The sequence below is a fragment of the Eubalaena glacialis genome, chromosome 12, assembly GCF_028564815.1.
Source record: "Eubalaena glacialis isolate mEubGla1 chromosome 12, mEubGla1.1.hap2.+ XY, whole genome shotgun sequence".
NCBI classification, from domain to species: domain Eukaryota; kingdom Metazoa; phylum Chordata; class Mammalia; order Artiodactyla; family Balaenidae; genus Eubalaena; species Eubalaena glacialis.
The window spans coordinates 43,798,561-43,825,964 of NC_083727.1; the positions used below are offsets into that span (position 1 = coordinate 43,798,561).

General features: G+C 38.5%; 1 protein-coding gene across 3 annotated transcripts; it reads right to left on the bottom strand.

Moving 5' to 3' along the window:
- Positions 1 to 368: 368 nt before the first annotated feature.
- Positions 369 to 26,327, bottom strand: NUS1 (NUS1 dehydrodolichyl diphosphate synthase subunit). Of its 3 annotated transcripts, none has more exons than XM_061207488.1 (6): positions 25,759 to 26,327; positions 11,422 to 11,547; positions 9,984 to 10,133; positions 8,012 to 8,041; positions 6,006 to 6,105; positions 369 to 1,973 (listed from the first exon to the last, which is right to left on the bottom strand). In XM_061207488.1, the coding sequence occupies exons 1-6, from the start codon at positions 26,240 to 26,242 to the stop codon at positions 1,883 to 1,885; spliced, it is 981 nt and encodes a 326-aa protein (XP_061063471.1). In that variant the 5' UTR covers positions 26,243 to 26,327; the 3' UTR covers positions 369 to 1,882. The 3 variants fall into 3 exon arrangements, with proteins under 3 accessions (XP_061063471.1, XP_061063472.1, XP_061063473.1); XM_061207490.1 differs by lacking the exon at positions 369 to 1,973 and adding an exon at positions 2,963 to 2,984; XM_061207489.1 differs by lacking the exon at positions 8,012 to 8,041.
- Positions 26,328 to 27,404: the final 1,077 nt, after the last annotated feature.

The following is a 27,404-nucleotide window of genomic DNA, read 5'->3' on the forward strand; positions in this document are numbered from 1 at the left end:
TTAGTGGCTTTGGCTATATCCCAGTGGGTAATTTATTTGACTAACTTCATTTTAACAAATATTATTAAATCCCTTCACTTCAATCGGGCCTATTAAATTTAATTCATTAAAACCATATATATTCCAGAATGTTTAAAAAAGACACATGTTTATAAAAGGCAAAAATTCAGTCTTCAACTAAGGCCAAAAAGCCTCAATAGAACATGCATGACAGTACAGGGGAACAGAAGTAAAAAATTCTCTGGTAAAATTTAGAGATATGCTGTAGCATCACACAAAGTTTTTAGCAATAAATTAAGACTTAAAAAAAAAAGTCTCACAATGTACAAAAGAACTACAATGTGCAAAGTAATGTCACTGAACCAAAATTTAGTTTATAATCATTTTATTTCAAGTGTTTTTTAAAATCATAAATGGGGTTTTGGAATCCAAAGTCAAAACATTTATTCTTCGTAGCCTCAGAATTTGACAAGCAATTCCAGATCTTGCTTTCCATATCCAGTCTTCTTTGCTATTTTTCAGACTCTGAGACCTAGTTTTTAAACTACTCCATTCTAAACATACAATTTTGGATAACTATTGTGCACTTGTTAATAAGATTCTTCTGAAAACAGCCCATCAAATATAAAGAATAATGGTTTCTGTCCGAGTATCAGCAGTGAGGGAAAAAAACTAAACACCTATCAAAAAATCATTTCTTCATTTAAAAAGTAACAGAACCAGTGCTGTTCTCTGCCATGAAAGAGAACATGCAAAATTAAATTACTTTTGTAGACTTTGGTAATGTTTTATTACCTACACAGGCCTCAATCTTACTTAAAGATCATATTTTTACGCAAAGTCACTGTCAGGATTTATTAAGTAAAAATCCTGGGTACTAACATGGTCCTAAATGCGCTATTCCAAAGAGGAACAGGTTACTTTTGAGGAAAAGAGCTGCCTCGGTAATTTCCCTCAAATGCTTATTTAAATAAACACAGTTAATGGAAATTTTTTAAACCAGCTTTGGGTACTATCTAGCCCACTGCCCACAAAACAGAAAAGGAGATCAAAACTTTCTTTCCTTATTCAGGAAAGTTTCACCTTTACTTTTAAGATTACAACCTTTTCACCTTTTATGACTGCCTCATACAATATTTAAAATTTTTTAAATTCTGCATTTCAATGTTGTAAGAGTTCTTTTTCAAGTGATCTTCACAACCCAGAACACAGACAACAGAGCGACATTTTCAAGTCACATTGTTTGACAATAACAAAGAGATGAAAATGGACGGATGTCTGAAGATAGGTATTCCCTCTGCTCCGAAGGTGAGCAAACTTTTAACATGTGAACAACACAGAACTCCATTCCTCTGGAGATCCCTCAAACTCAGAATGCTTCCGTTTAATACGTCAATATACTATTCTTAAAAATTAAAGTTTGGTCACTTGGAAAGACTGAACAAAAGTTATTCCCTTCCCCCCCCCGAACAACAACAAAACAGCTTTAATCACCCCTTTCTCTCCCCACAAAAAAGGGAAGTAGTTGGGGCTGAAGCCTGTAAATCTGAAATTTCAGCTCCTAAAACATCGCTGCTATTTGCTCAAAGGTGCAAGTCCACATATTTCCTCCTCCAGTACTTCCCCCATTTATAAGTTTATTTCCACACACGCATGCACACGCACGCGCGCGCACACACACACACACACACACTCACACACACACTCACGCTCACTCACATGTACTCTTACTCTCAAGTAAGACACTTTTTTGTGTTTGTTGATAAATTATGAGGATTATGAACTAGGTGTGTACAGGGTTTCATAGGTGCTTTGTAAACATCAGAGTCACTTGAGTCCTTTTCTCCAAAAGCCTGAAATCAAATTACACAACCAGGGATCACTACTTTCCCAGACGCTGTTCACAGGCTGCATATTGACAAAGGGCAGAGAAAAAGTCCTCATAACTGATGTTCAGGTGGGAAGGCAAAGAGCTGAAAAAAAAATAAAAGGAGAAAAAAAGCAATTAGATGATATGCTGTAATTTGGAGGGGGAACCAGACGGGTAATGACCAAAAAGATTAAGGACAGAAGAAAGTAAATTACAAGCCTAGAGTACGTCAAACTATTTCTACTAAATGATTGTTAAACTCACTGTGAAACAGTTCAAATAAAAAATAATCCCTCCTTTCACAAGAAGAGAAAAGCAAATTGTAGTGAGATGGAGATTCAGAACGTTTTTTTATTTCCAAGTTTCTAATTTTTATTTTTGAGGCTCCCTAACAATCTTGCACCACCAGGCATCTAAGACATAAATGTCATCTGATAGATCTCATCTCCCTCCTTTGAAAAAACTTGTGTCTAAACCATGAATTTCTATACTACTTTTAAAGAACACAAGGCAAGATTCTGCTGATGAAATTTATTTAAATTTATTAAAACTGGTAGGTGAGTCTACAAAAGACTAAAGCATGCACGAAAGTGGCAAAGTACCATAAACACTGCACTGGACTTCAGCCTTTCTGAAGGCAATCTACTTAGGATGATAAGACTTACCCTTTGCTCACACAGATCTATGGACCATTCGAACAAAAAATTTATACATTACGTTTCTTATATTTTTTTTTGAGATTTTAAAGGGATTTTTAAAAAGTATTTTAATTTTATTGGAGTATAGTTCATTTACAGTGTTGTGTTAGTTTCAGGTATATAGCAACGTGATTCAGTTAAACATATACATATAGTCATTCTTTTTTAGATTCTTTTCTCATATAGGTTATGACAGAATATCGGGTAGAGTTCCCTGTGCTATATATACAGTAGGTCCTTGTTGGTTTACATTATATTTCTAATTCTAAGGATAAAGTGAAAATTACTAAGAGACATAACTTACAATGAATTCATTGGAATGTTAGACCATTTTCAATTCTGAAACTTTTACACTTTGGAATATTCTTTTATCCTCCAAGATGAAGGCACAATGAAGTGCTAGAGAGATTCAGAACCTATTAAAGCATAAGTCCAGATTAATGCAAAACTGGAGAGCTATTTATAAAGGATCTCACTCAAATTTACTTCAAGAACTTGGCTTTGTCAGAGTAAAGCCAGTGCTACTTGAACAGTTTACAAAAGTCAGGCTGAATGCTGGCAGAGCAACACAGCATCCCCACATGATAATTACTGAAGCCATGTGGTGAGCAACCAATAAATGAACAATATTTATCTCCACCATTTTTGATTGCTCAAGGGGGCAACTACAATGTGAAGACAAGCACTTTTAAGACAAAGTGAATATACAGCCAGAGGGTTTCCCCTTAAGTATTTTAAAAGACTTAAAATAATTTTCAATAATTAACATTAAAAAAAATCTCTAATTTATATAGCTTTACTTTGATGTTTTGGACATTTCAAACAGTATCAGAGCCAAAATCCAGTCAGATTACAAGACTCACATTCAGAATTCTATAGTCACATGCACATAAGAAAAGGACTAAACAAACCTACCATAATGAACTCCTGTCTGACCCTGTGGTTCTCTTCAGCTATGTTTTCATTATCCTTCCTTTTCTTCCCTCGCCAGGTTTATTGAGATATAACTGACATATAATCTTTATCCTTCCTCTTACTGCTAAGAATTCTGAAATAAGCCTCCTGTTTCCCTCCATTTCCTTATCTCTTAATAATCTCTGCTATCAATCTTTTATCTTATTCACTCTACTGAAATGATATTCAAGGACAAACGTAACGACTTTCTTTTTGCTAAAGCTTGCTTCCAATGTCTTCTTCAAACTACCCACTTTCCTAGGTTGTCTTCATTTTACCCCCTTTATCAACAGCCTCATCTCCTGTCACTCCTCAAGAAGCACTTAGTGTCACTACCCCTCAGTGACTCAGAAGCAGTCTTGCTATTTCCTGGTCTGTCCCGTCAGGGCTCCAGTCTTCTTCTCTACATTGTGATTAAGACACCTTTCCTGTCATCACAGTGCTTACAGTCTGGTGGACAGTAGACAAATATAGAGCAAACCTCAAAATAACATTATACAGCTATAATAGACATATGTACAAAGATCTGTGGGAAAGCCTGTTATGTGCCAGGATCTGATGCCCATGATCAGATTTAAATCCTCAACTCTGAATTAAAATGCCCATTTTACAAATATAGAGAAGTTTCAATAGCTTTCCAAAGTCATGTTACCAAGCTGCATAGCCAAGATTCAAACCAAGATCTATGTTCTAAGACATACTCTTCCTACCAAACCACTCCCAACCTCACAAAATATCACTGCTACCTTTCTTAGAGCCCGCCTGAAAGGCACCTGAAATGACTTGGAAAACTCTTGGGGGCGGGGGCGGGGGTGGGGGGGGTGGGGAGGAAGAGATAAGAGAAACACATATCACCATAAGGAAACCCAGAGTTTGGAGATTTGGGTTCTAATTCCACTTTATTACAAGCTTGAGTAATGTCTCTTCCCCATTTTCCTGGCCTATGAAATGAGGAGGCAGTACCAGACGACCTACAGCCCTTTCTGACTCTAACATGCTACGTGTTCTTTTCGTCTCCCTCCTGCCCCCAGCTTGAAGCATTTCATACAGGACCCCTTGGTACTGTTCTCGTCTATGAACACATTAGGGAAGTCCTCTATTCTCACAGGTTCAACTACTTCTACTTCCTAGGTACTGACAACTCCCAAAGATCCATTCTTAGCCTTGACTTCTCATCCAAGCACCAATTCTACATCTTCATCTGCCCTCTTAAGTATTTCCATCTAAACAGACTCTGGCCTCAAACTCTTCTTATTCCTGAATTCAACATCTTCCCTTCAAAATCAATGGTCCCTTGACTTTCCCATTTGTCTCAATAACACCATAATTCACCCAGTCACTTAGGCTTAAGAACTTAGGAATCACTTCATTTCTACTCTAGTTTTTACTGCAATTATTGATAGTAAAGTGCTAGGCCTGCAAGTATACTTGGTAATTAGTTCTCACGAGAAAGAAAATTTGTAGTATATTCCTCCTAAGACTCAGAATTTAAATATATTCTAAGGCTCCTAAGTCTCTCCTTTATTTTAAATCAGGGGTCTGCAATTACAGCCCAGGAGCCTGCCACCTGCATTTGTAAACAAGGTTTGATTAGAACACAGTCACACACATTTGTTGACATACTGTCCATGCTTGTTTAGCTATACTAGCAAGTGTTTAGTGGCAACAGAGAAGAGCAGTTCCAAGAGACTATATAGCCCCCAAGGCCTAAAATATTTACCCCCTGGCCCTTTATACAAAAAGTTTGCCAAATAAGCATTTACATTCTCATCAATGTATTCTCCCATAAATTATAGGCATGGCCTCGTCACTTGTCTTTTTACCTCACCCTTGCCCAAACCCAATCTACTCTAGTACATAGTTGCCCAACAAATCTTCCAGAATCACCATTCCCACATTACCCACAGGCTCATCAATTTCCCACTGCCTCTCTAAACAATTATATGCATTCCTTACGCTGATATTTAAAGCATTCCCAATGTCAACACCCCCAAACAATTTGATTTCACCTTATACTGCTATCTAACACTAACTCTCTGCGCTTGCGTGGCCAGTTCCCTATTTCTTTCAAAGTGATGTTCACGCCCTGCCCCTCCCCCCCAGCTTTTCTTTTTTTTTTTTTCCTTGCTCACCCCCTACACTTCCCACCTTTTCTTTAATTACAGAAATTCTACCCATTTTATATACCCTGGATCAAGTCACATCTTTTCTGTGGAATCAACAACTCTGGCCCACAGCATTCTCTCTCACTCCTGATCTCCTACGATGATTAGTTTCAATACCAAACATTTGCACAAACACACACTCTCTTGTGTCTGAGTCACTGATACAGGTTTTTATTTTACCACTGATACTGTCAAATACCTGAGGGAAAGGATCCAGTATTATAATTCTTTGGGAATTCCCACCACATCTGGCACGGTGCTGGGTTCAAGAAACTCTTGCTGGATCGAACCAAAGTCAGTACACTTTTAATTACTTACACAATCTCAGTCAACCTGATGTGCCAGGGAAGAAAGCCTAGTGTGCTGTCCACAGGACCAAACTTCAATACTAAATCAGGATCAGGGAAACCATTTGAACCTTGGAAAGATAAAAAGACACATGAACTTAATACACACTGCTTACCAAAAAACGACCAATGGCAAAATCTGTTCATCAAATTGGTTTCTTATACTTTACGTATCTGTTCTCTTCAGAAGCTTTATTTGTATGTTTCCATACCCCTATTCCACGGCCCAACATACACTTTTATATCTATGTTATTTCCAAATGTGGAAGTTTTCTCTAAAGGCCGTTTAACTGGATTGATTACCTGATAAGGAGAGGTAACCCAACTCCCACCCTAAACCCTACAAGTAGCCCCCAAATCCCATCTATCTTTCAAGACTCAACTTAAGTGTTCTCTTCGCATCCTGGGACCCTCACTGCTTTAAGGACTTAATACTTATTCTGGCCACAGAACTAAATAACTTCAGAGATGAAAAGCAACTTAAAAAGTTATCTACTCTCCTTCCTTCCCCATGCTCTGATTTTACAGAGCAAGACCAACTCCAGAAAGACCAACTTCTAGCTATATAGTACAAATGTTCTCAGTATTCCGCAGAGCCCAAGCTCCCTAGGAGGGGAAAAGGAGACTGTACACCTGCCTCAACCAAGGTCTGGCCATTTTTTGCTTCACAGACTGGTTTCCATATGAGATCTGGCTTGAGAGAAAAATGGGATAGAAATATTTCAACTGCTTAAAAATAAAGTAAAATAAATCTTAAAGAATCACTGGTATAACAGAAAAGATGCTTTAATCCAAGAGACCCAGGTTTTAACAGCTTCTAATAACCTCAGTTCAGCCACTAACTTTCTGGTCACACAGTCTCTCCAGGTCTTAGTTCCTCATTTGTTAAATAAGGGGACTGGATTAGACAGGTCCCTTCAGCAGTAATAAAGAATTATTTCCATAACAAAGTCTCTTTAAAAGTCTATGTTGGCACAGTGAATAGACTAAGTAGAACACATATTCTTCTTCCTGCTAAAAAAGCAAATCCTCCTTAGTACACACACACAAAAAGAAAAGGCAAGAAGGGACTTCTGGTTAATAGTGGTGTGAAGAGGGTGACGAATCCTCTCCAAAAATAACATGTATTAAACTGGAAAAAAACCAATCACTTAAGAACACTGGATATTAACCAGAGCAGATGATTATTCTTTAAAAAAACAAAACACCAGCTTGAGTTTCAGGTAAGAACTGTAGGTCTTTTGGTCTTCCTGCCTGGGAATGCCCCCAACCCCCATGTCTCTATCTCCATCAACTGAAGGAAACACTAGTTTTACCAGCAGGGGACTGACAGCAAAAGCTAGCAGATTTGCTGCTTGTAGCCAAAATATATGGACTCAATTTGGAGGTTGTGGGCAGGAGGGAGGGAGCAATGGTGAAAACCTATGGACTCAAAAGGAAACAAATGAGGAAAACCCACAGCTTTGTTACCCCGAGATTGTAGCCCCCCATTAGGGCAAGCAGAACAATGGACAGAAATTTAACAGGGAGATGCTGGAAACACTGGTTCATATATGCTCTCCATATATCCAGGCTGACTAGGAAAATACCATATGCAACGGAAGAAGGAGGGCAGACAGGACAGGGTGGCAAGAAAGTCCAGTGAAAGGTAACAGCCAAGGAGACCTGAGAACTGACTTGAATGCACCCTCCAACATCACACAAAGATCTTGGAAGCCTTACAAATTTAAGGTGTTTGAGCACAACCAGTGTGCAAACTACTGTCTGACACATTAAACTATGCAGACACAGAATGCCAGACTAAAGAATAAAATTAAAAATAGAAAAACCGAGCAGAGACAGCAGTAGTCATCTTTATTTATAAACAATATGATCCTGTATTTAGAAAATTCTAAGACTCTACAAAAACAACTACTAGAACTACTAAGTGAATTTCAGCGAAGCAGGATACAAAATCAGTATTAAAAAAAAACCAACCTGTATTTCCATATATTATCAACAAACAATCTGAAAATAAAGTTAAGAAAAAATCTCATTAACAGTAGCATCAAAAAGAATAAAAGTCTTAGGAATAAACTGAAAAAAGTAGAACTCTATACCCTGAAATTATAAAACATTGTTATGAGGAAAATTAGGACCCAAATAAATGGAGAGATATACTATGTTCATGGATCGGAAGATAAACATAGTGAAGATTGTGAAGATGGCAATTCTCCCCAAATTGAGCTACAGATTCAACTCAATCCCTATTAAAACAGTTTGTTTTTTTAAATTGACAAACTCATCTTAAAATGTATATGAAGATGTAAAGGACCCTGAATAGCTAAAACTTTGAAAAAGGAAATCAAAGTTGAAAGATTTACACTGCTTGAATTTCAAAGTTTATTATGGTAGGCTATAGTAATCAAGACACTGCAGCATTTTAAGGACAGACATATAGACCAATGGAATAGAATAGAAAGTCCAGAAAAAAACTCACAGATTCATGAAAAACTGATTTTCAATAAAGGAGCCACAGTAATTAAAGGGGGAAAACACAGTCTTTTCAACAAGTGGTGGTAGATAAATAACTGGTATCCCTTACCTCACACCATGCACAAAAATTAAGTTAAAATGGATTAGACTTAAATGTAATAACTAAAGCTATAAAAATTCTAGAAGAAAACAAAGCAGTTGCTTCATATTGGCAATAGGAGTGGAGATTAACTGCAGTCACAAGGGAACTCTTGGGGGCGACAATATTCAGAGGGTTTGCTTCTGTCAGATTAATGAGTTAACTTAAGGATTATGTACATTTTCGTTTATCATGGGTCTAAAACCCCTGCAGTCAATACATGGTCTCCAAAGGCTATCTGAAGGACTACCTTTCTTTGGTCCCTGCATCACTTTTAGGACATCCTCAAAACTACTCTCTGGTTGGGGCCTTACAGGATCCAGGAAACAGTCAACACCCCAGTAACCTCTGCCTCGAGAACCCCTACAATGGTTTACTTGAAGCCTATTCATTCAGCCTGAATAGTTAGGCAATGACAGAGCAGAGAATAGGAAAGTAGAGTAAGAAGTGAATAGTCAATGAAAGTAGGGAGTTAGTGAGACCAAGAGGCCAGAGAGGGACTGTGCTCTGTAATGGACATGTCAAAGCAGAAGAAACAAAGAACTGAGAGTTAAATAAATGACTGAGAATTAGAAAATGGATGATTAATAAGTAAGGTAAAAGGAGAATCTATGTGAATGAATGAAAAATATGTCTGAAATTGTATGGCTATAGAAGCTCTCAACAGACATGAATTTGTTAGAAATATTGCCTTTCTTCAAAAGGATCAAGGATAATGCTAATAAGCAAAAAAGACCATAAAGTTAAGGCAAAAAGTTCCTAGGGAACTTTAGAGAGAATAAGTAAACTAAAGGCTTTTATAAACAATTGAAGAAAAATATATAAAATATAACGTTACACTTGGTATAACGTGACAAATATAGTGGTATAGTTGGTATACCATAATAGAAGGAATACTAAAAAAGGAGTCACGGATGATAGCAGTATTATATTCTTGGGATTGTTTCCTAAATAGCTATTAAGTTCAAACTTAATATTCAAGAGAGTTCAAACTAAAAAGAAAGAGGCACACTGTATGTCAATTATATCTCAATAAAACTGAAAAAGATAAATCAAAATAAATTTTAAAAGAGGGAGGCAGAAGCAGAAGACCTATTTTTAAGAATATTCATCACTTCCCCCCAAATCCTTTTAGATCCTCTGCTTTACCAATAATTCCTCATGCAAGTGAGGGGACTACAAATTTCATTATCTCAAAACTGTTTTCACATGTGTGTCTCTAAACTTCAGAAACATAACAAGTATAATGACAACAACAATAAAATGGAACTTAGATAGTCTCCTTCATACTGTATCCTTGTAGGACAAAACTAAGAACAAACATATATGACTTACTAAGTAAACTGTCTAACATATCTACATCCAAATCTGTGCATTTCTTTTGCTGCTGAGCTACTAACTGGCAGAAGTCTTGAGCAGCTCTCACAATATCTGCTTTTCCATCTTCTGGGGACAGCACCTTCACTGCTGATTGGCAATTTAAAACTGGAGGAAAAAAACAAGATATTTTTAAAAATACCCTCTTCCAGATATATTTCAAAATAACTTAAGGACTACGTACATTTTCGTTTGTCATGGGTCTACAACCCATGATATTAAGAAATATTAAGCTCAGACTAAAATAAAAGTACAGTTCTTATGGTAAACAAGAATCTTTTAAGCCCTTCAATTTCAATATCAAAACATACCTGGCTACTCTCCTCTCAAAGAACCAATATATAACATTTGTGTATATATTTACATACAGCCTTCTTTTCAAAGTGCTCAGAATGACCTTGTATCTGTGAATAAATCCTCTAGAAAACAGAAATTTTAATTATAGGGTAACTTACAATATCCTACTCAAAATGCCATCTACAATTATCGTACAGTTACCAATAACACAGATAGAAGACAAAAATGAAGACTGTAGGAAAAAAATGTGCTTCAATAGAATATGAATTGTCTATAGCACACACATCCACCTTACCAAATTCTGATTCTGGGGAGGTGTTTTACAATTGAAAGGATTCTAGGTAACCGATAGCAATGCCCAATTCTTTTTTTTCTTTTTTAATTAATTAATTAATTAATTTTTGGCTGCGTTGGGTCTTCGTTGCTGTGCGTGGGCTTTCTTGAGTTGCGGCGAGCGGGGGTTACTCTTCATTGCACTAGGCGGGCTTCTCATTGTGGTGGCTTCTCTTGTTGTGGAGCATGGGCTCTAGCCGCGGGGGCTTCAGTAGTTGTGGCGCACAGGCTTAGTTGCTCCGCAGCACGTGCGATCTTCCTGGACCAGCGCTCGAACCCGTGTCCCCCTGCACTGGCAGGCAGATTCTTAACCACTGCACCACCAGTGAAGTCCCAATGCCCAATTCTTGTTTATGCAATTCTTTGCCTGGTAGAGGTTCAATTACGTTCATTCTAATCCCATTGAAAAACAAGTTTTGCCTCTATTCACATATTTATTTCAATATTTCTGATCTATAAATATCTCCATTCTTTGGATTCTCTTTGAATTGGCTGTAAAATCTACCTGGTTCCTGGTTGTTTGAGTTAAATAAAATCTTTAACATGTGTTTATTTTTTAATATCCATGAGTCATGATTTTATCTTTTTCTGAATATTATCTTTTAACAAGATGAAGAAAGAAAAGTCTAACTCTGATGATTAAAGATGGTGATAATAAAGACTAACAGGACAAAATTAATAAGTAAATGAATGAGTAACAGAATCTGCCTTAAAACACAAAACATATCTGCATATGTTAGATATTCAATTTTACACTCACGCTTACCTTGATCATCTTTGTCATTACTATTTGCAAACTCTGGTGAGTATTTGGAACAATCTAAGCCCAGGAGTTCCTGCTGTTGTTTTAAAATTTCATCCATCAATCTGGAATTATTTCTTTTGAAAATACCTTAAAAAGAAAAAAAAGGGAATCCCAACTAGGTTAATTTATTCTCTTCAATGATTAACGGATGCTTGTTGTGAAAACAACCCTGGATCCAGAACTGAACAATTTCCAAATGAATCACTGATGACTAATCCTAAACTAGAATCTAAAAGGAAAACATGACAACAAAACTCTGTTATTACAAGAGTCTGGCTTTGGGCTAAAGTCAAAAAAAGGACAGGGGTAACAATTTTGTGTCAACATGAATATGAGAGAAATTTAGACCTAGAAAGAAATTTTAAGAAACCATTTACTTGACACCTTTATTTACAGATTAAGAAACTGATACCCAAGTCTCAGTAAGACCATTAAGAGACTTGTCAGACATATGTCAATTATTTTTCAATAAAACTGGCAAAAAAAAAAAAAAAAAAAGAGATTTGTCAGAGAACTTATAAACTGCAGCAGTGATCCAAAGCTTCTATCTTCCTCTCTCCCAGCCTAATGTAATTCCCCTACAGATTTACTCTGTGCACACAATACTATTACCTCAATTTGATTCGTTTGTTTTTATGGTAAGAAGAAATAATATGAATTATGTAAAAAGTAGAGAATAGACAAAAGTACAGAAAGAAAAATTTAGTAAATTCAAACAAAGCATGAAAATATATTACATAAAATCGTTTCTGATCCTCCAACCATGCACAGAAAAATTAAAACTATAATTACTATCATATCACTGAGAAAGATGAAGGAACTATGTGACATACATTTAGTATAAAACTAATACAGAGAGCTCTAATTAAAAACAATTTGGCTATTTTCAGAGAGGCCAGCTTTCTAGTGGCCATTGCCTTTTTGATCTTTATCAAGTGTTCCTTCTCTGTATTCTCAGTCCTGTCTTTAAAACAGTTCAAAGATTAACTGGGAGAGAGAACATAATAAGTATATATATAAAATAGCACAGAATCTGCTGAATCTGCTGTATAGTGGCAACTTGGTTGAATATGTGTAATAGCAGTTCAAGGATGAAAGCAGTCTCCTTCGGTAGGGAAACACTTTGTAAAAAAACAAGCAAGACTTAAGCTGAGCTGACCTCAGAAAGTTAAAGAGAAGAAAATGGAGAGGATAGTTAGATGGGGAAGATGCTTAAGAAAACAAGCACTGAATGCTCAAAAGGCAGACAAATGCCGCTGGTACAAATGATTTGAGAAAAGGGGCAAGGGAATAGGCCTAATTTTCATTCATTTTGCCTACCCAATGGGTAACCACTCATTTCCTGTGGAAATGTGTGGAAATCTTTATCTTTAGGAAAACCAACCTGGTGACAGTTTGGTTTTTGGTGACAGAGAAAGCCTGGCAGCAGACTACTGCAATATTCCACACATAATTTGATAAAGCTGTGGAAAAGGATTCACTACAAAAGAGTTGAGAGAATAAAGAATATGACTTGATTAGAGGTGCACAGAGAAAATTCCGTGACTTTAATCCTGGATAACAGAAAATGATAACATTTTTAAAAAGAAGGGAAATTCTACAAAGAGAACTGGTTTGAAGGAAAAGACAAGTTTAGTTTTAGACAGGTGATGACAGAATATTTAAGTGGGGTTATTGTAAAAGCGATTAAGAGACATGAGGAAAGGGTATTCAAAAGAGGTCATATAAGCACCACGTGGGTAGGGCTCTTACTGTTTTGCTTACCAGAGGCTAGCACAGGGCCAAGCACAGAACAGACACTCAACAAATAAATGTCGGCAGCAAGACGATGACAGGTCAGAGACCTGTTTCCTTCTCAGAATGCTATCCTCATCCCAGCTCGTGTGAGTATCTTCCCTTGGATCAACTCCCAATCTGCTCCTTGAATGGCCCCTTCTCACTTTGCACTGAATCCTTTTCCTCTTTCCACCTCTACATGGAGATTACTCCTCAGAGTTCCTACTTCAGCCCTCTTTGGGTCCATGTGCTCCTCCCTCTCTGATTCTAGTCACTCATGGGACTTTAATACCACTCAGCGTCAGGACCAGGGTAATATGAGTAAGACAAAACTGGGGGGACGGGGTGGCAGGTAGTTTACAAAAAACCCAGTAATTAAGATAAATAATAACTTGGTGTAAAGTTATTTATGTAACTGTCTTTAAAAATTAAAATTAATACAAAACATCCATGATGAACAAAATATTAAAATTTTAAGTAAAAACAGGATCAGCATTTGTTCCTAACGTTTTCAGTTCATTCAAACATCTAATCTTACCTTGAAGTTCTGTAAGCATCTGAAAATGAACAAATCTAAAACTCGGCAGCTTATCTTTTTAAGCTAGCTCTCAAACACTTATATTACATCAGGTTAAAAAAAAAAAAAGAAACAGTACTGTAAGTGTGAAACTTACATGCACTTAGGGATAAGGCCTAAAAGAGAACAGGCAATATGAGAACAGTAAATATGTAAGGTTGATGGGACAATAGGTGATTTAAAATCATAACTACTGGGCTTCCCTGGTGGCGCAGTGGTTGAGAATCTGCCTGCCAATGCAGGTGACACGGGTTCGAGCCCTGGTCTGGGAAAATCCCACATGCCGCGGAGCAACTAAGCCCGTGAGCCACAGTTACTGAGCCTGCGCGTCTGGAGCCTGTGCCCCGCAGCGGGAGAGGCCCTGATAGTGAGAGGCCCGCGCACCGCGATGAAGAGTGGCCCCCACTTGCCACAACTAGGGAAAGCCCTTGCACAGAAACGAAGACCCAACACAGCCATAAATAAAGAAAGAAAAGGAAAAAAAAAAAAAAAACTTAAAAAAAATAAAAATAAAATAAAATCATAACTACTGTTATGCATAACTGCTGTAAAGCTGTTTATATTTTTGTTTAAAAACAAAAAACTTAGCCCTTCTTCTTGTTGTTCTATTTCTAATAAAGACATCACTACCTGCTCAGTCACCCAGGCATCCTCTCTACTCTAGCATTATCACCACCACCCCCAATGCCCTATTAAGATGCTAAACCCTTTACTCTTCTACAGCAATGTTTCCCTGTACCCATTTCCCTTTGTCCATTGTCCCCACTGTTTCAAGCAATAGTCTTCTTTGTAATATTAGAACCACCTTCTAATGGGTCTTCCTGCCCCTTCTAGCATGGACCACTAGATTAAGTACCAGATTTGATCTTCCTAGGGTACATCTGTAATCCTGGCACATTCCAACTTTATTATCTTCAATGGCTCCCAAAATGCTTAATGTATCAAGAACAAACTGCTCAGATCAGCATTAACATTCCATCCTACGCTTCCATACTCGGTAGGTAGAAATAATGTACGTTTATGAAATAATTGAAGCTTCCAATTTCTCTATAGTACTCTATCCCCAGCAAATTAGATTGCCTTATACTGCCCCCCCAAACACCTGGAGTGACTCCAACCTTCATCCTTTGTTACCTCCCCAGCCCCACACCTATAAAATTCTAATTCTTCACAGGCCAGCTGAAATGTCATTTACCCTCAAGAAAACTTTGAGTCCCCCAGCCAGATTGAGCCAGGCTCAATTTCTCTTCTGACTTACCTCACTCCCTCCAAATACCCACATTTTGCTCAAACTCCTTAACAAACCAATATTCTACTTTTTATTAGTTACAGCTTAACTCTCCCCCACCCCACTGAACTGTAGCCTTACTTGTGAACTTGGGTCTTACTCATTTCTTTCCCCCTAAGGCACCTTCCACATAGCAGGAGTTCAACGTTTACTTAATAAACTGAATTATCAGTGCACAGAGTGCCACCTAACAACAACAAAACCTAAATGGACATGTCACTGAATGGAATTTTTAAGAAATTTCCAGGAAACTCTCACCATAAAAGGAGACACTTCCTTATTGCATACAGGCAGAAATTCTGTTAAAAAGAAAAAATATTAGAGGCACAAAGTACCTTCTATAAAGAAGACCTCCATAAAGTTATTTTAAACTGAACCTTTGTCTTGGCTGATTTGGATGAAGACATGAAATTAAAAAGTATAGCTTCTGAGAAGTGCTAAATGCATAAATAAGATAGATTACTAGCAAAATAATTCCTGATACCTCACAGCCTGACCCCCAACCAGAAATCTGATTATACTCTATGGTACTTATCTTATTTCCCATAAGCAATATTCTCAGCTTATAATTTTCTTCAGGATTCAAAGTCTACACGTACACACTTCACATCACAAGAAATGCAACAAGTTATAAGAATGCCTTTGACTGAGACAGGCAACTCCTCTGGCAATATCATAATATATTGATACGTGGAAGAGTCTTTTTCTCATATCATAATTCATCTTGTTTGCCTTCACAGAATCTAAACTAAAGCCAAAATGATGTAATATCAATAAAAGTAAAGAAACTATAACAAAAGTCATTTTATGCAAAAGGAAGTTGAGATTGTATTCATTTAGAAATAACTAATCTAAGGGAAAAACATTAGCAAATACTCAAATTTTTGAGAAACCTGTATTTTACAGAGTTATATAATAATGAACTGCAAGAATTATTTTACCCCATCCTTTTACAGATGAGGAAATAGACCCAGAAAGGTCAAGCAATCGTCCTTGGTCAAGTGTCTAAGACTTTGGACTGAAATCCAGGTCTCCTGGCTTCTAATTATTCAGTTCAGTAACTATTTCTAATGCTGATAACCAATGCTAAATCCATCTTACTATTAAATTTTGAATTTCCCTCCCCCAAAAGTTAAACTTCATAAAATAAATAAAGCTGACCCCTTTACAAATGAGCAGAATCTTTTGAAAAAAACTAAGACTAGAGCCCTTTTTAGAAAAGCTTTTAAGAAGTCACAAGGTAACTGATATTTGAATTCTTTAAGAATGACTTGGGAATATAAAATAAGTTTTTGCAATAATGACTTAAAGAATTTTACATTATGCTTGTTGCTCTACAACTATATCTCATGCACTCTCAATTTCCCACATGTAAACTAACTGGAAACATATATAGAAAAACTACATGAAAGAGCAGAAATTTTTTAAAACACACACATGCACACACCCAGAAAAACCTACAATTTCCATGAAAGAATAAAATATTATGCTAGGAAAGCTGGACCTCAGAAAGACAACAATGTTTTTGGTGTTTCTGATAAACACTAACTATACCAAATGTAGATTTCTTTTTATATCCTAAGAAATATCCTTTTTGAATTCTAGTATTAAAAACTGTATAAGATGTTCAAAGTTTAGACAATAAGGATATGTCCCCTAACCATCCTTCCTAACAAATTGAGTGTCCCTTAATCTTACCATCATAATACAATTATTTCTGGTTTTTAATATTTCCTAGCCTTTGTCCACATGCATGTGTAATCTTGGCATATATGACCATGCAATTTTGTATCCTGCTTTTTTCACTTGTATAACATGTATCCTTCTTTGGTGGTAGTCTCATGATTATTTTAACAATTGCATTATTTAACAATAAAGGTCTCTGAATTCAGAAAACATTCCAAGTACAATGGGAAGCCGTTGGAAGGTTTTATTCAGAGTTTGAATAATATTACCAAAAAAGATCACTTTGCTGGTGGGTGAAGAATGGATTATACAGGGGTCAGAACAGAACTGAAGATAAATTAAGAGGCTACTACAGCAATAATCCAGGTGAAAAATAATGAAAACTCAAACTTGGATGGCTACAATGAAGAACCAAAACAAGTGGCAAATTTGGGATATATTCTAGAAGATCAAGATTAGAGGGAGAACATGATGTAGAAGACTCACATCTAAATTTTTAGCTTGAGCAGTTGGTTGGAAGGTAGTAGTATTTTCTGAGATGGGAAAAAAGCTGAGCAAGGCAGGTTTAGGGGGGATATTCAAGAGTACTGTTTTGGACATGTTAAGCATTTGAGATGCCTAAAGAAATCAAAGTGGAGATGTTAGGTAGGGTGAGATACAGGAGCCTGGAATTATAGGAGAGATAAGGACTGGAGATTCAAACCTGAGTGTGAGCATACAGGTGACAGTTAAAGCCAAAGGACTGGAAAAACCATCTGGGACAGGAGTCAGCAAACTACTGCTACTGGAACACAGTCACACCATTCGTTTATGGCCGCTTTCTGACTATATTGGCAAAGCTGAGTATTTGTGACAGGGACCATACAGCCCACTACGTCTAAAATATTTACTAGCTGGCCTTTTAAGAAAAAGTTTTCTGACCCCTGATCTAGGAGATAGGGTGAATATCAGAAAGACAAGGGCACACATACAGCACAAAATTCTAGGACATCTCAACTTTTAGAAGTGGAGAAAACAAGCCAGACATAAGGCTCAGAAGGAACAGTCAGCAAGATAGGAAGAAATCTAACCACACATGATGTCATGGAAGCCAGGAGAGAAAATATTTCAAAGAGAGTAGAATTATGTATGTCCTATCCACCAATCAGGTTATATACTGTTCGGGATATAAAGACCTTATTGGGGTCTTTAATAGTTAAAATTACATTTTAGAGTTATTTATAAGTTTCAATATTCAGTCTATCCTAACAATCAACTATGTACACATTAACTGCGTAATAACACCATGATGTAATAGTTTTTTCGAATTAAGGGAACCAAGTAAGAGTTTAATTAAACAAGTATTCAATCAGCAAATCTTATCTGTATCCCTTAAATACTGCTTCTTCTAAAATTTACGTGAACTGAATAATCAATTCTAGAAAATGAGACTTTCAAAATACACGTTTAATATTTCTTTTAGATCTGAAATTTGAACTTTTACTGTGATTATTCCTTCCCTTCTATAGAAGCAGATTTTTAAAGAAATATCTAACAGTAAGTGTTTATAAGGACAAGGGAAAGGAAGGGAAGAAAAGCGAGATAAACACGGAACCAATCTCTCTGGTTACAAAGCATCTCACCAGCGAAGGAACTAAAGTAATAATTTTTTGCAAATAAATGCCCATCCTTCGAAGTAGTCTACCTTTCTTCTTTTAAACAAGACACCTAAGTAAGTTATCTGGTGGTTACCCTCATTTAATTCTCTAACAATCCAATTATAACACTATCAGAGGCAACCTTCAGAGAAAAAAACATATACTTATGGAACAATAATTTTTAAAAAAATCTACCAATAAAATTTTACATGACTGAAGTAGTCATAACAAAATAAAACTTATAAGCCATTAAACAATTTTATTTCAAGAGAGAGCCCCAGGAGGGCTTCCCTGGTGATGCAGTGATTAAGAATCCACCTGCCAATAGAACCCGGACGGGTTCGAGCCCTGGTCCGGGAAGATCCCACATGCCGCAGAGCAACTAAGCCCGTGCACCACAACTACTGAGCCTGCGCTCTAGAGACCATGAGCCACAGCTACTGAAGCCCGCGCGCCTAGAGCCTGTGCTCCGTAACAAGAGAAGCCACCACAATGAGAAGCCCGCGCAACGCAACGGAAGAGTAGCTCCCGCTCGCCGCAACTAGAGAAAGCCCGCGCAAAGAAACGAAGACCCAATGCAGCCAAAAATAAATAAATAAAATACATAAATTTAAAAAAAAAGAGAGAGAGAGCGCGAGCCCCAGGATACCTCATAGAACAACAATTATACTGGAATGAGCATGTTGTACCAAGAAAGATATGTGTGATGGTGGCACAGCATACGGGAACGAGCGCTGGCTAAATTTTAAGTCCCAGTTCTTTAGCAGGAGAGATGTGTAAAATAAACTAGCCAAGTGGGCTTTCTCAGCCTCTGGCTGCACATTTTTAAAATGAGAATGTCTTCCCAGACTCTGCTCACCTGACAAGGAAACAGTTCAATACAGAGCAGGAGCTCCATAAAATTAAATTTAGTTGATTAAGAAAGTCAAGTGTGTCCTACGACTCAAAGGATGAATGTTTATATTAGTAGTATGAAGAAAATTCTATTTACCTTTAAATATCTTTTACAAATTATTTCTACTACCTCTAGATAAGTACCCACTTTACCAAGACTTTAAGATGACACAACATAATCAGGAAGAGTACTAACATGACTGTACTGTGGTTACATTCTCTTCTCAGTGGAAGTCAGTACAGCATAATGCTTAAGTACCAAAGCTTTGGAATAAAACCTGATTCAAATTCTAGATCTGCCGCTTCCTATATATGGGTTCTTGGTTTTCTAAGTCTCAGTTTCTTGACTGCTAAAAGTGCTAAGGATTTAATTCACTTCTTTGCATAGCATCTAGTGCATAGTAAGAGTGCAACAAAGAGTAATTATTACTATTAAGGAAAGGTTTATTTTCATACATAAATCCAGTACGGTTAAATAGAAAGGTGCTCAGAGAATGAGGTCAGTTCAAAAGTAGGATAGAGCTTTTCAAAGACAAAGCAAAACTGGTGATGGAACAGTCAAGAGAGGCTACTTAGCAGGTAATAGTGAGAATGATGTACAAGGATCTACTGATAGCTTTTGACAGGTAGCTAGCCCTTTCGTAGAAAAAGGGAAGAGGACATCCCAGGATGTTAAGATAAATATGAAATTCTGTATTATTTTTGCAATGTACTATACAAAGGTGAAGATTAGAAATAGAATGTTCCCTTACATGAGTTTCCACATGAGGGAAGACAAGTACTGTAGTTTGTATTGTCTGTATATCAAATCTAATCACATTTATATTTAGACTTTCAACACTTCTGGTAACTCTGTATTTCAGCGTAAGGAGAACAATACTTGATAAAATTATATTTCCCAACAGCATCTGTGTCAGTGTGCCAAATAAGTAAACTAGGGCAAACTATGTTCATTTACCCCCATTATTTTAATTAAGGCTTCTGGGTACTGGTGTTGGGAAACAAATTACAACTCAGTTCATCATTCTTATCTACAAGAAATGCAGCCCCTTCTTCCAATTCAAGGAATATATACTGACCTACTCATTACATGCAAACACCAAGCTACAATCTGTAGGTGAAGCAACAATGAGAAGGACAGCTAGCATCTGCAAAGCTTACAATCTAGTAAGAAAGTTCGGGCACATATACATACAACTACTACTTCACAAAATGGAGAATGGAAGTACCTTTAAAGATGTACAATATTTAAGGAGATTCAAGGACACAGCAAGATTAGGAATGGAATAGCCGAGAGAGACTACCTAAGAGGTGATAGTTTGGATAGACTTAAAAGGATCAATGATACCCTTTTGAAAGCTAGATAGCCATTTGCCAAGAAAAGGAGAAGAGGACACTCCAGAAGGAGGGAACATCAAGTAACCTAATTATGGATGCAACAAAAAGCATATAAAATAGTGAGAAATATGTTGAGAAGACTGGGAGTACACAGGGCAGATCTTTTTAATTCTAGTGTAAGAAATCTGAATCCAAAAACCATTTCCTACGATACCTAGCATAGATTTACAACTACGGAAATAACACTAAAAAGAGCAACACAAAAGATTGGTTTTGTTGCTGAATTCTCACATAGAAGGCAATGCCTTATTCTGGATCACTCCAATTTACAGTAATATTAAGTAATAATTAACTGCAGCACTATTTACAACAGCCAAGACATGTAAGCAACCTAAATGTCCATGGACAGAGGAATGGATAAAGAAGATACAGTACATATATACAATGGAATATTGCTCAGCTATTAAAAAAGAATGAAATAATGCCATTTGCAGCAACATGGATGGACCTAGATATTGTCATACTGAGTGAAGTCAGTCAGATAGAGAAAGACAAATATCATATGATATTGCTTATATGTGGACTCTACAAAAATGGTACAAATGAACTTATTTACAAAACAGAAATAAAGTCACAGATGTAGAAAACAAACTTATGGTTACCGGGGGGGAAGGGTGAAGGAGGGATAAATTAGGAGATTGGGATTGACATATACACACTACTATATATAAAATAAATAATAAGGACATATTGTATAGCACAGGGAACTCTACTCAGTACTCTGTAATGACTTATATGAGAAAAGAATCTGAAAAAGAGTGGATATATGTATATGTATAACAGATTCCCTTTGCTGTAGAGCAGAAACTAACACAACATTATAAATCAACTATACTCCAATAAAAATTAATTAAAAATAAAATAAAATAGAATGAAAAAAAGTAATATTAAGTAATAATTAATATTAAGACCCACCCAAGATTATCTTCACTTATGAAAAGGAACATGAAGGATGAATGAATAATTTGATGTAATACTAGTAGGGTATCCTTTCATTTGTGTTAGGGTCAAACTTCAATGTGCAAATGTATCGTATAAGTAGCTTAATAAAAATAGAGATGCTCAGGTCCCACTCCTCTAATTTGGTCTGATCAATAACTGTGCTGAATCTGTATTTTTTATAAACACCCCCAATGACTCATTCACAGATGGTCCACAGACCATGTTTTGAAAACTACTGCCCTACAGCAAGGTTCTCAGCATGGCACCAATACAGCTGAGCAACATGAACAGGTTCCATCACTGAAGATAATAATGTATCTCTAGGTAACTTGGATCTAGGCGTACTTCAAGTGAACCCAGGCAAGCATAACACCCCTAAGGCTACAGCACCAAAAGCCCCAAACTCCAATTTTTGTACCAGCCCAATTATGGTCATTTCTTAAATTATAATAATGTAGACAAAATAGCCAAATCTCCCTTCTAGAATTCTGAGCTCAAGAAATACCTGAGAAAACAACTCCAATTTCTAACAGATGAAATTATTACTTGCAGAAATTCTTGATTATAATCAAGAAAGAGTGCAGGTAGATGAAAATGAAAAGATCAGTCTGTTGGCAGAGTCAAACCAAGGTAAATATCAGTGGATTTTTTTTTTAGTCTAAGAATTACATATAATCTAAATCCAACTATAATTAGAATGAACACTGATTTAAATACAAATTTGGGAGGTTAAGGGGTACAGGACAGGGGAAAATGGAAGGTGGTACAGTAGCTCATCTCCAAGATGGCTGCCACCAGCCCAGCCCCGACTCCTGCTGCATAAGCCATTTTCTCATCGAGAGGTAAAGTCTACCTCTCCATTTTCGTGATTTGGGGCAGACCTGTGACTTCTCAGACCAAGAGAATACAGCAGAAGTAACACTGTATGATTTCCTAAGCTAGGTCATAAGAAGACTTGCAGCTTTGGCCTTTGGCTAATTCTTTGGGAACGCCTATAAAAGAAGTATGACTACCCCAAGGCCACTATTAAATGAGGAAACTTAAGCTAGCCATGTGAAGACAGATGACCAACCTGTCCTCATCTATTCCAGCCATCACAAACCAGGCACTAAATGTATGATAAGAAACCTTTATGTCCCAGCTACTACCTGACTGTAATCTTGTGAGTAGAACCAACCCCAAGGAAGAACTGTCCACCTGAACCGAGTCAACTCATAAATTGTTTTAAAACACTATGCTTTGGAGTAGACTACAAAGCTACAGATAACCACAACAGGTGGCCAAGCCTTCATCCTACCTCATTTCTCAACCTTTCATTACGTAAATTTACCTATTATATTTACTGATCCCAACACACTGCTCGATGCTGTTGTTCAATCTACTCTAATGGGAATGCTGCCAATGGGGAATTCCCCATTCTCTCTCTCTTTCTCTCTGCCACACACACGCACACACAAAGAACACTGTACTGATTATGCTAATCCAAATTCTACCTATTTTTGCAAGGCCCATCTCAGATGTCACCTCCTATGGACATATGGAGGTTACCTTGCTCCTCAGGGATTTTTCTCTTTTTTTCTCCTTAAAGTCTCTTCCATTCACTAGCATTTATATTTTTTGTAACTTGCATTAATTTTTAGTAACTATCCCTAACTTGAGTATAAACTCTTTAAGAGAGACAATTTCTTGTACTTCTTTGTATCCCAGTAGGTACTCAATAAATTGACGTTTAAGAGTATGTCAATAGGATTTTTAAAATCAGTTAAATATTTACATAGAAATAGGTTTAAGTGTAAGTTTGGGAAAACCGAATATAGCTTAAGTATTTACAGTTCCCCTGAAAAAGGAATAATTTTTCTCACATATCCACATGGCTTGATCGCCCACCTCTTTCAGGTCTACTCAAAAGTCACGGAGGCTTTCTTTGCCCACTCTATGTAAAACTGCACCCCCTACTCCACCACTGACTTTCAACATTCCTCTCCCCGTCCCCTGCTTTATTTTTCCTCTTTGCTTTTATGATCTAATACACTTTACTCATTTATGATATTTGTCAGACTTCCACTAAAATGTAAGTTCCATGAGAGTAGGAATTTTTGTCTGTTTTTTTCACTGGGGCACTCTCATGCCTAGAACAGTATCTGGTACTTAACACACACCCAATCTGTCACCTGTTAAATGAATGAATCAATCAGTCAAAACCAAGGATGAGTAAATTGAAAGCCTCTTATTTCAAACAATGAAATTAACCTTTATCCCTTAAAAAATAATTGAAATTGCTTTTACAGTAGACACAAAATGCTCGAGTCCATGCACTGAAAATGCTCCGTAAAACTCCTTTTGCTTAGCTTGACTTCTTCTTTTCATTACCAATCATTTTTCTTTTAGCGAATATGACACAGGCTATTTCTGAATCACATCAGCAATTTAAGAACAGGAATTGCCAGAACAAGGAAGTGTGGCAATATTATAATCTGCATTCGTAGGCAGCCACCAATTTAAACTATTCAGCTATTCATTTTCCTTCTCTACTAGAAGGTAAAGGTACTTGCTTTAAAAGAATCCCCTGGATATAAGTGACTCAAAGTGAATTCACCACATTGCTCAACAGCTTTAATTAATTTCCGTTTCTGCTTCACTTACTTTTTTTCCCCCAACGTTTCTGTTGCATTGCTTAAGCAAAGAGTGCATCGCCTTATAACAGTCTTGTGATTTCTATTGTTCTGGCAAGCTCCATAAAATGTCAGCCCCTGAGTATATTAAACTTTACCTTTCAGGGTAAGTTATCATTTGATGATGACAGGCTATAAGTCACCATATTCCTTGCTGGCTGCAAAGAAGGCAATCAGTCAACCAAAGATTACTCTAATAGCCTGCAAGAGGTGCTGTCTGACCTCCACTTAACCTTTCTGACAAAATGTCACACTTAAACCTGCCTGTCTAACAAAGACTTAAAGATTAAAAATCAAGTTGTAGCTTCTGTGAGCATACCAGTAATTTAAGGTACTGAACAGAGCCTAAAACACTAGTTTTCTTTCCTTCATACCAATACTCCTAAATCATTCTTACCTTTAAGGAAATACCATTGCTTTCAGGATTTGACTGAAACCCAAACATGACATTTAGAGCCTTCCCCAACCTGATCTCCTATTCATTCTTCAACATCCGGCTTAAACGCCATCTCTGGAGGAACTTCTCAAGTTTCTCCAATGAGAATTTCTCTTCCCCCTTCTCACAGCAGTTACTAACTCCCAACATTTGTTGCTACCCATGCCACTCATGTGAGTGTGTCTACCCTCCACCCCACAAGCCTGAGAATCCATGAAATTAAATGTAAAAATCCAAGGAATATGCCTAGCACTGTGCTTTAGGTTTGTAGCTACCCGAACAATGTTGAAGTCTTGTACCTACAAAAATTCCCTACAGTGAAAATTTCCTCAATCAAAACTTATGGGAGGACAAGTATTGTGTTGGCCCCTGACGATCAAGGATCGCACAACATCCCAGACCTCCGAAGACAGACGGTGACCACCTTCCTTTCTGTCTATCCAGTCTCTCACGTACTCTTCATTAAACCCACTTCAAATGCCACCTGTCCCCAACCACTTAGCTTATGCATAAATCCTCCACAGCCTGCTGTGACTTAAGAACAGAGCCTTGAGCCTCTCTGAGGAACCACTGCTGTGTAACAAAAAGGTAAATCTGTGGAAAAGCACAGACTGGCTAAAATTTCAATCCTCCTATTACTATCTCTCTAACTTCGGACAAATCAATGAATGTTGTTATCTCAGCTCCCTCATTTGTGAAACAAGGGTACAGAAACATCATCCACCTTAGTGGGACATTATAACGAATAAGAAATATTTTTAAATATGTAGAAGGCAACTGAATCGAATTCAGGAACTTAGTAGGTGTCCAATTAAGCCTATCTCCCTTCCTCGAAAGCGCCAGCACCATAATTTGCACTTAAGGGCCTCCGGACGAGGTAACTCGCGGAGCCGGGATGGCTGTGCCGAGCGACGCGCCCCGGGTCCACCTGCCCGATGCGCGGTACCCGCGGCCGGAGACGCCCCGGCCCCCCTACCCGCTCCCGGTCTCACCTTGGTGGTCGTAGACGCTAATGTAAGAAATGCCCACGGCCATACACCACACCACGAGGCTTGCGATGTCCGAGAAGCTGGGCTCCTGCTCCTCCTCGGTGATTACCAGGCCCATGTGCACAGGCAGCTTCTCCAGGGAACGGCCGTCCGCGCGCCAGCGTAGACGCGGGTGGGCGGCGGCCGGGGTCGGCCCCCCGCGCGGATGCCGGTGGTGACGGCGGTTCCTGCCGTTCCTGCCGACAGCCAGGAGCTTGGGGAGCGTGAAGCCGAGCGGCGCTAGGACCGCGGCGGAGGCGGCCCGACAGCAGCGCCGCCAGATCCAGTTCCAGGTGCCGAACCGAACACGGAGCCAGGAGGTGAGCGTGCGGTGCAGGCAGAGCAGAGCGTGCAGCACCCGCCACACCAGCTCGTACAGCCCCGTCATACTCTCGTGGCGCCCAGGCGCCCTCCTCTCTCCTACACCTGCGGCGCGACCGCTTCTCATCCGGCCCTGCAGCCGGCACGGGCCATCTCTCCGCGTTCCCCCGCCCCCCCGCACCCAAACTCCTTTCTACTGCCAACACCTCACCTCGCCCCCGCCGCCATCTTCCTCTTGCCTCGGCAGCCCCGCCCCCCCTAGTACATGGACAGTTCTAATTGGTCGACGTGGAACTCTGACGCGGCCTCTGGGTCCGAGGATGTGGCCTAGCCCGGCGCGGGGAGGGACGGGGTGCGGCTGCGAACTAGCTGGGCCGGAGACCGAGCGCGCCCCCTCGTCGCGTGGAGGGCGAGGAGCAGACGCCTGCAACACTCGGAGCAGGACGTCAGTCAGGCGCGCGTCTTCTTGGTTAGAATGGGCGATTCCGGGGAACCCGCGTTCCTCGGATCCTGGGCATCTTAAACGGTCTGTCTCTTCTCATAGCCCCCCCCAGAAACGGCTTCCAAAGAGCAAAAGTGGCCCAAGTGGATTGGAAATTACAAATGCCAGAAGTAACCTAGGGGTAGAAAGTAGCCCTCAGCATGTGTTGATGCTGGAGGTCAACCAGGGTCGCCAATAGGAAGTGCCTTCAGAGGCGGAAGTGTGCCCCGTAGAGAGGTCTGTACTTCGGTCACATCTTCTAGCTGAGGCTAATTCTTCCAAGAGTGGCAATGAGGATATTTAGTAATGTTCCTGAAACACAATGCTTTCTGCCCACGTCGTTCCTCTCTAGTCGGTATCCTTACAGGCTGTTCATTGCTTAGTTCATAAAAGAGAGGCTACATCGCCTGGCGCTCCAGTCACTTCATTCTTCAGTTCATTCATTCGTTCATTCAGCGATTATTAACTACCAGCACGATTGACCTCAGTCACCACCTCTATTTGATGTAAACTGTCCATACTGCGGTATCATCCCCTTCACACAGCCAATCGGGACTACAAAGTGGTCCTCCAGGCCAGTTCTGTACTTCCCTGCAGCAGTTCTGTACCATTTTTGCCCCTTTTGCACAAGATCTTCCCTTCTCCCGAATTCCTGTTTCCCAACTAGGTATTGCCCAAATCCCGACCCATTTCTCAAGGTTCATCCTATATGCCACCTCCTCAATATAACTTCCCTGATTCCCTAACCTGAAGTTCTCTCTCCCTCCTTGTAAATCTCACGGCTCCTCATAAATTTCATGGCTCTATT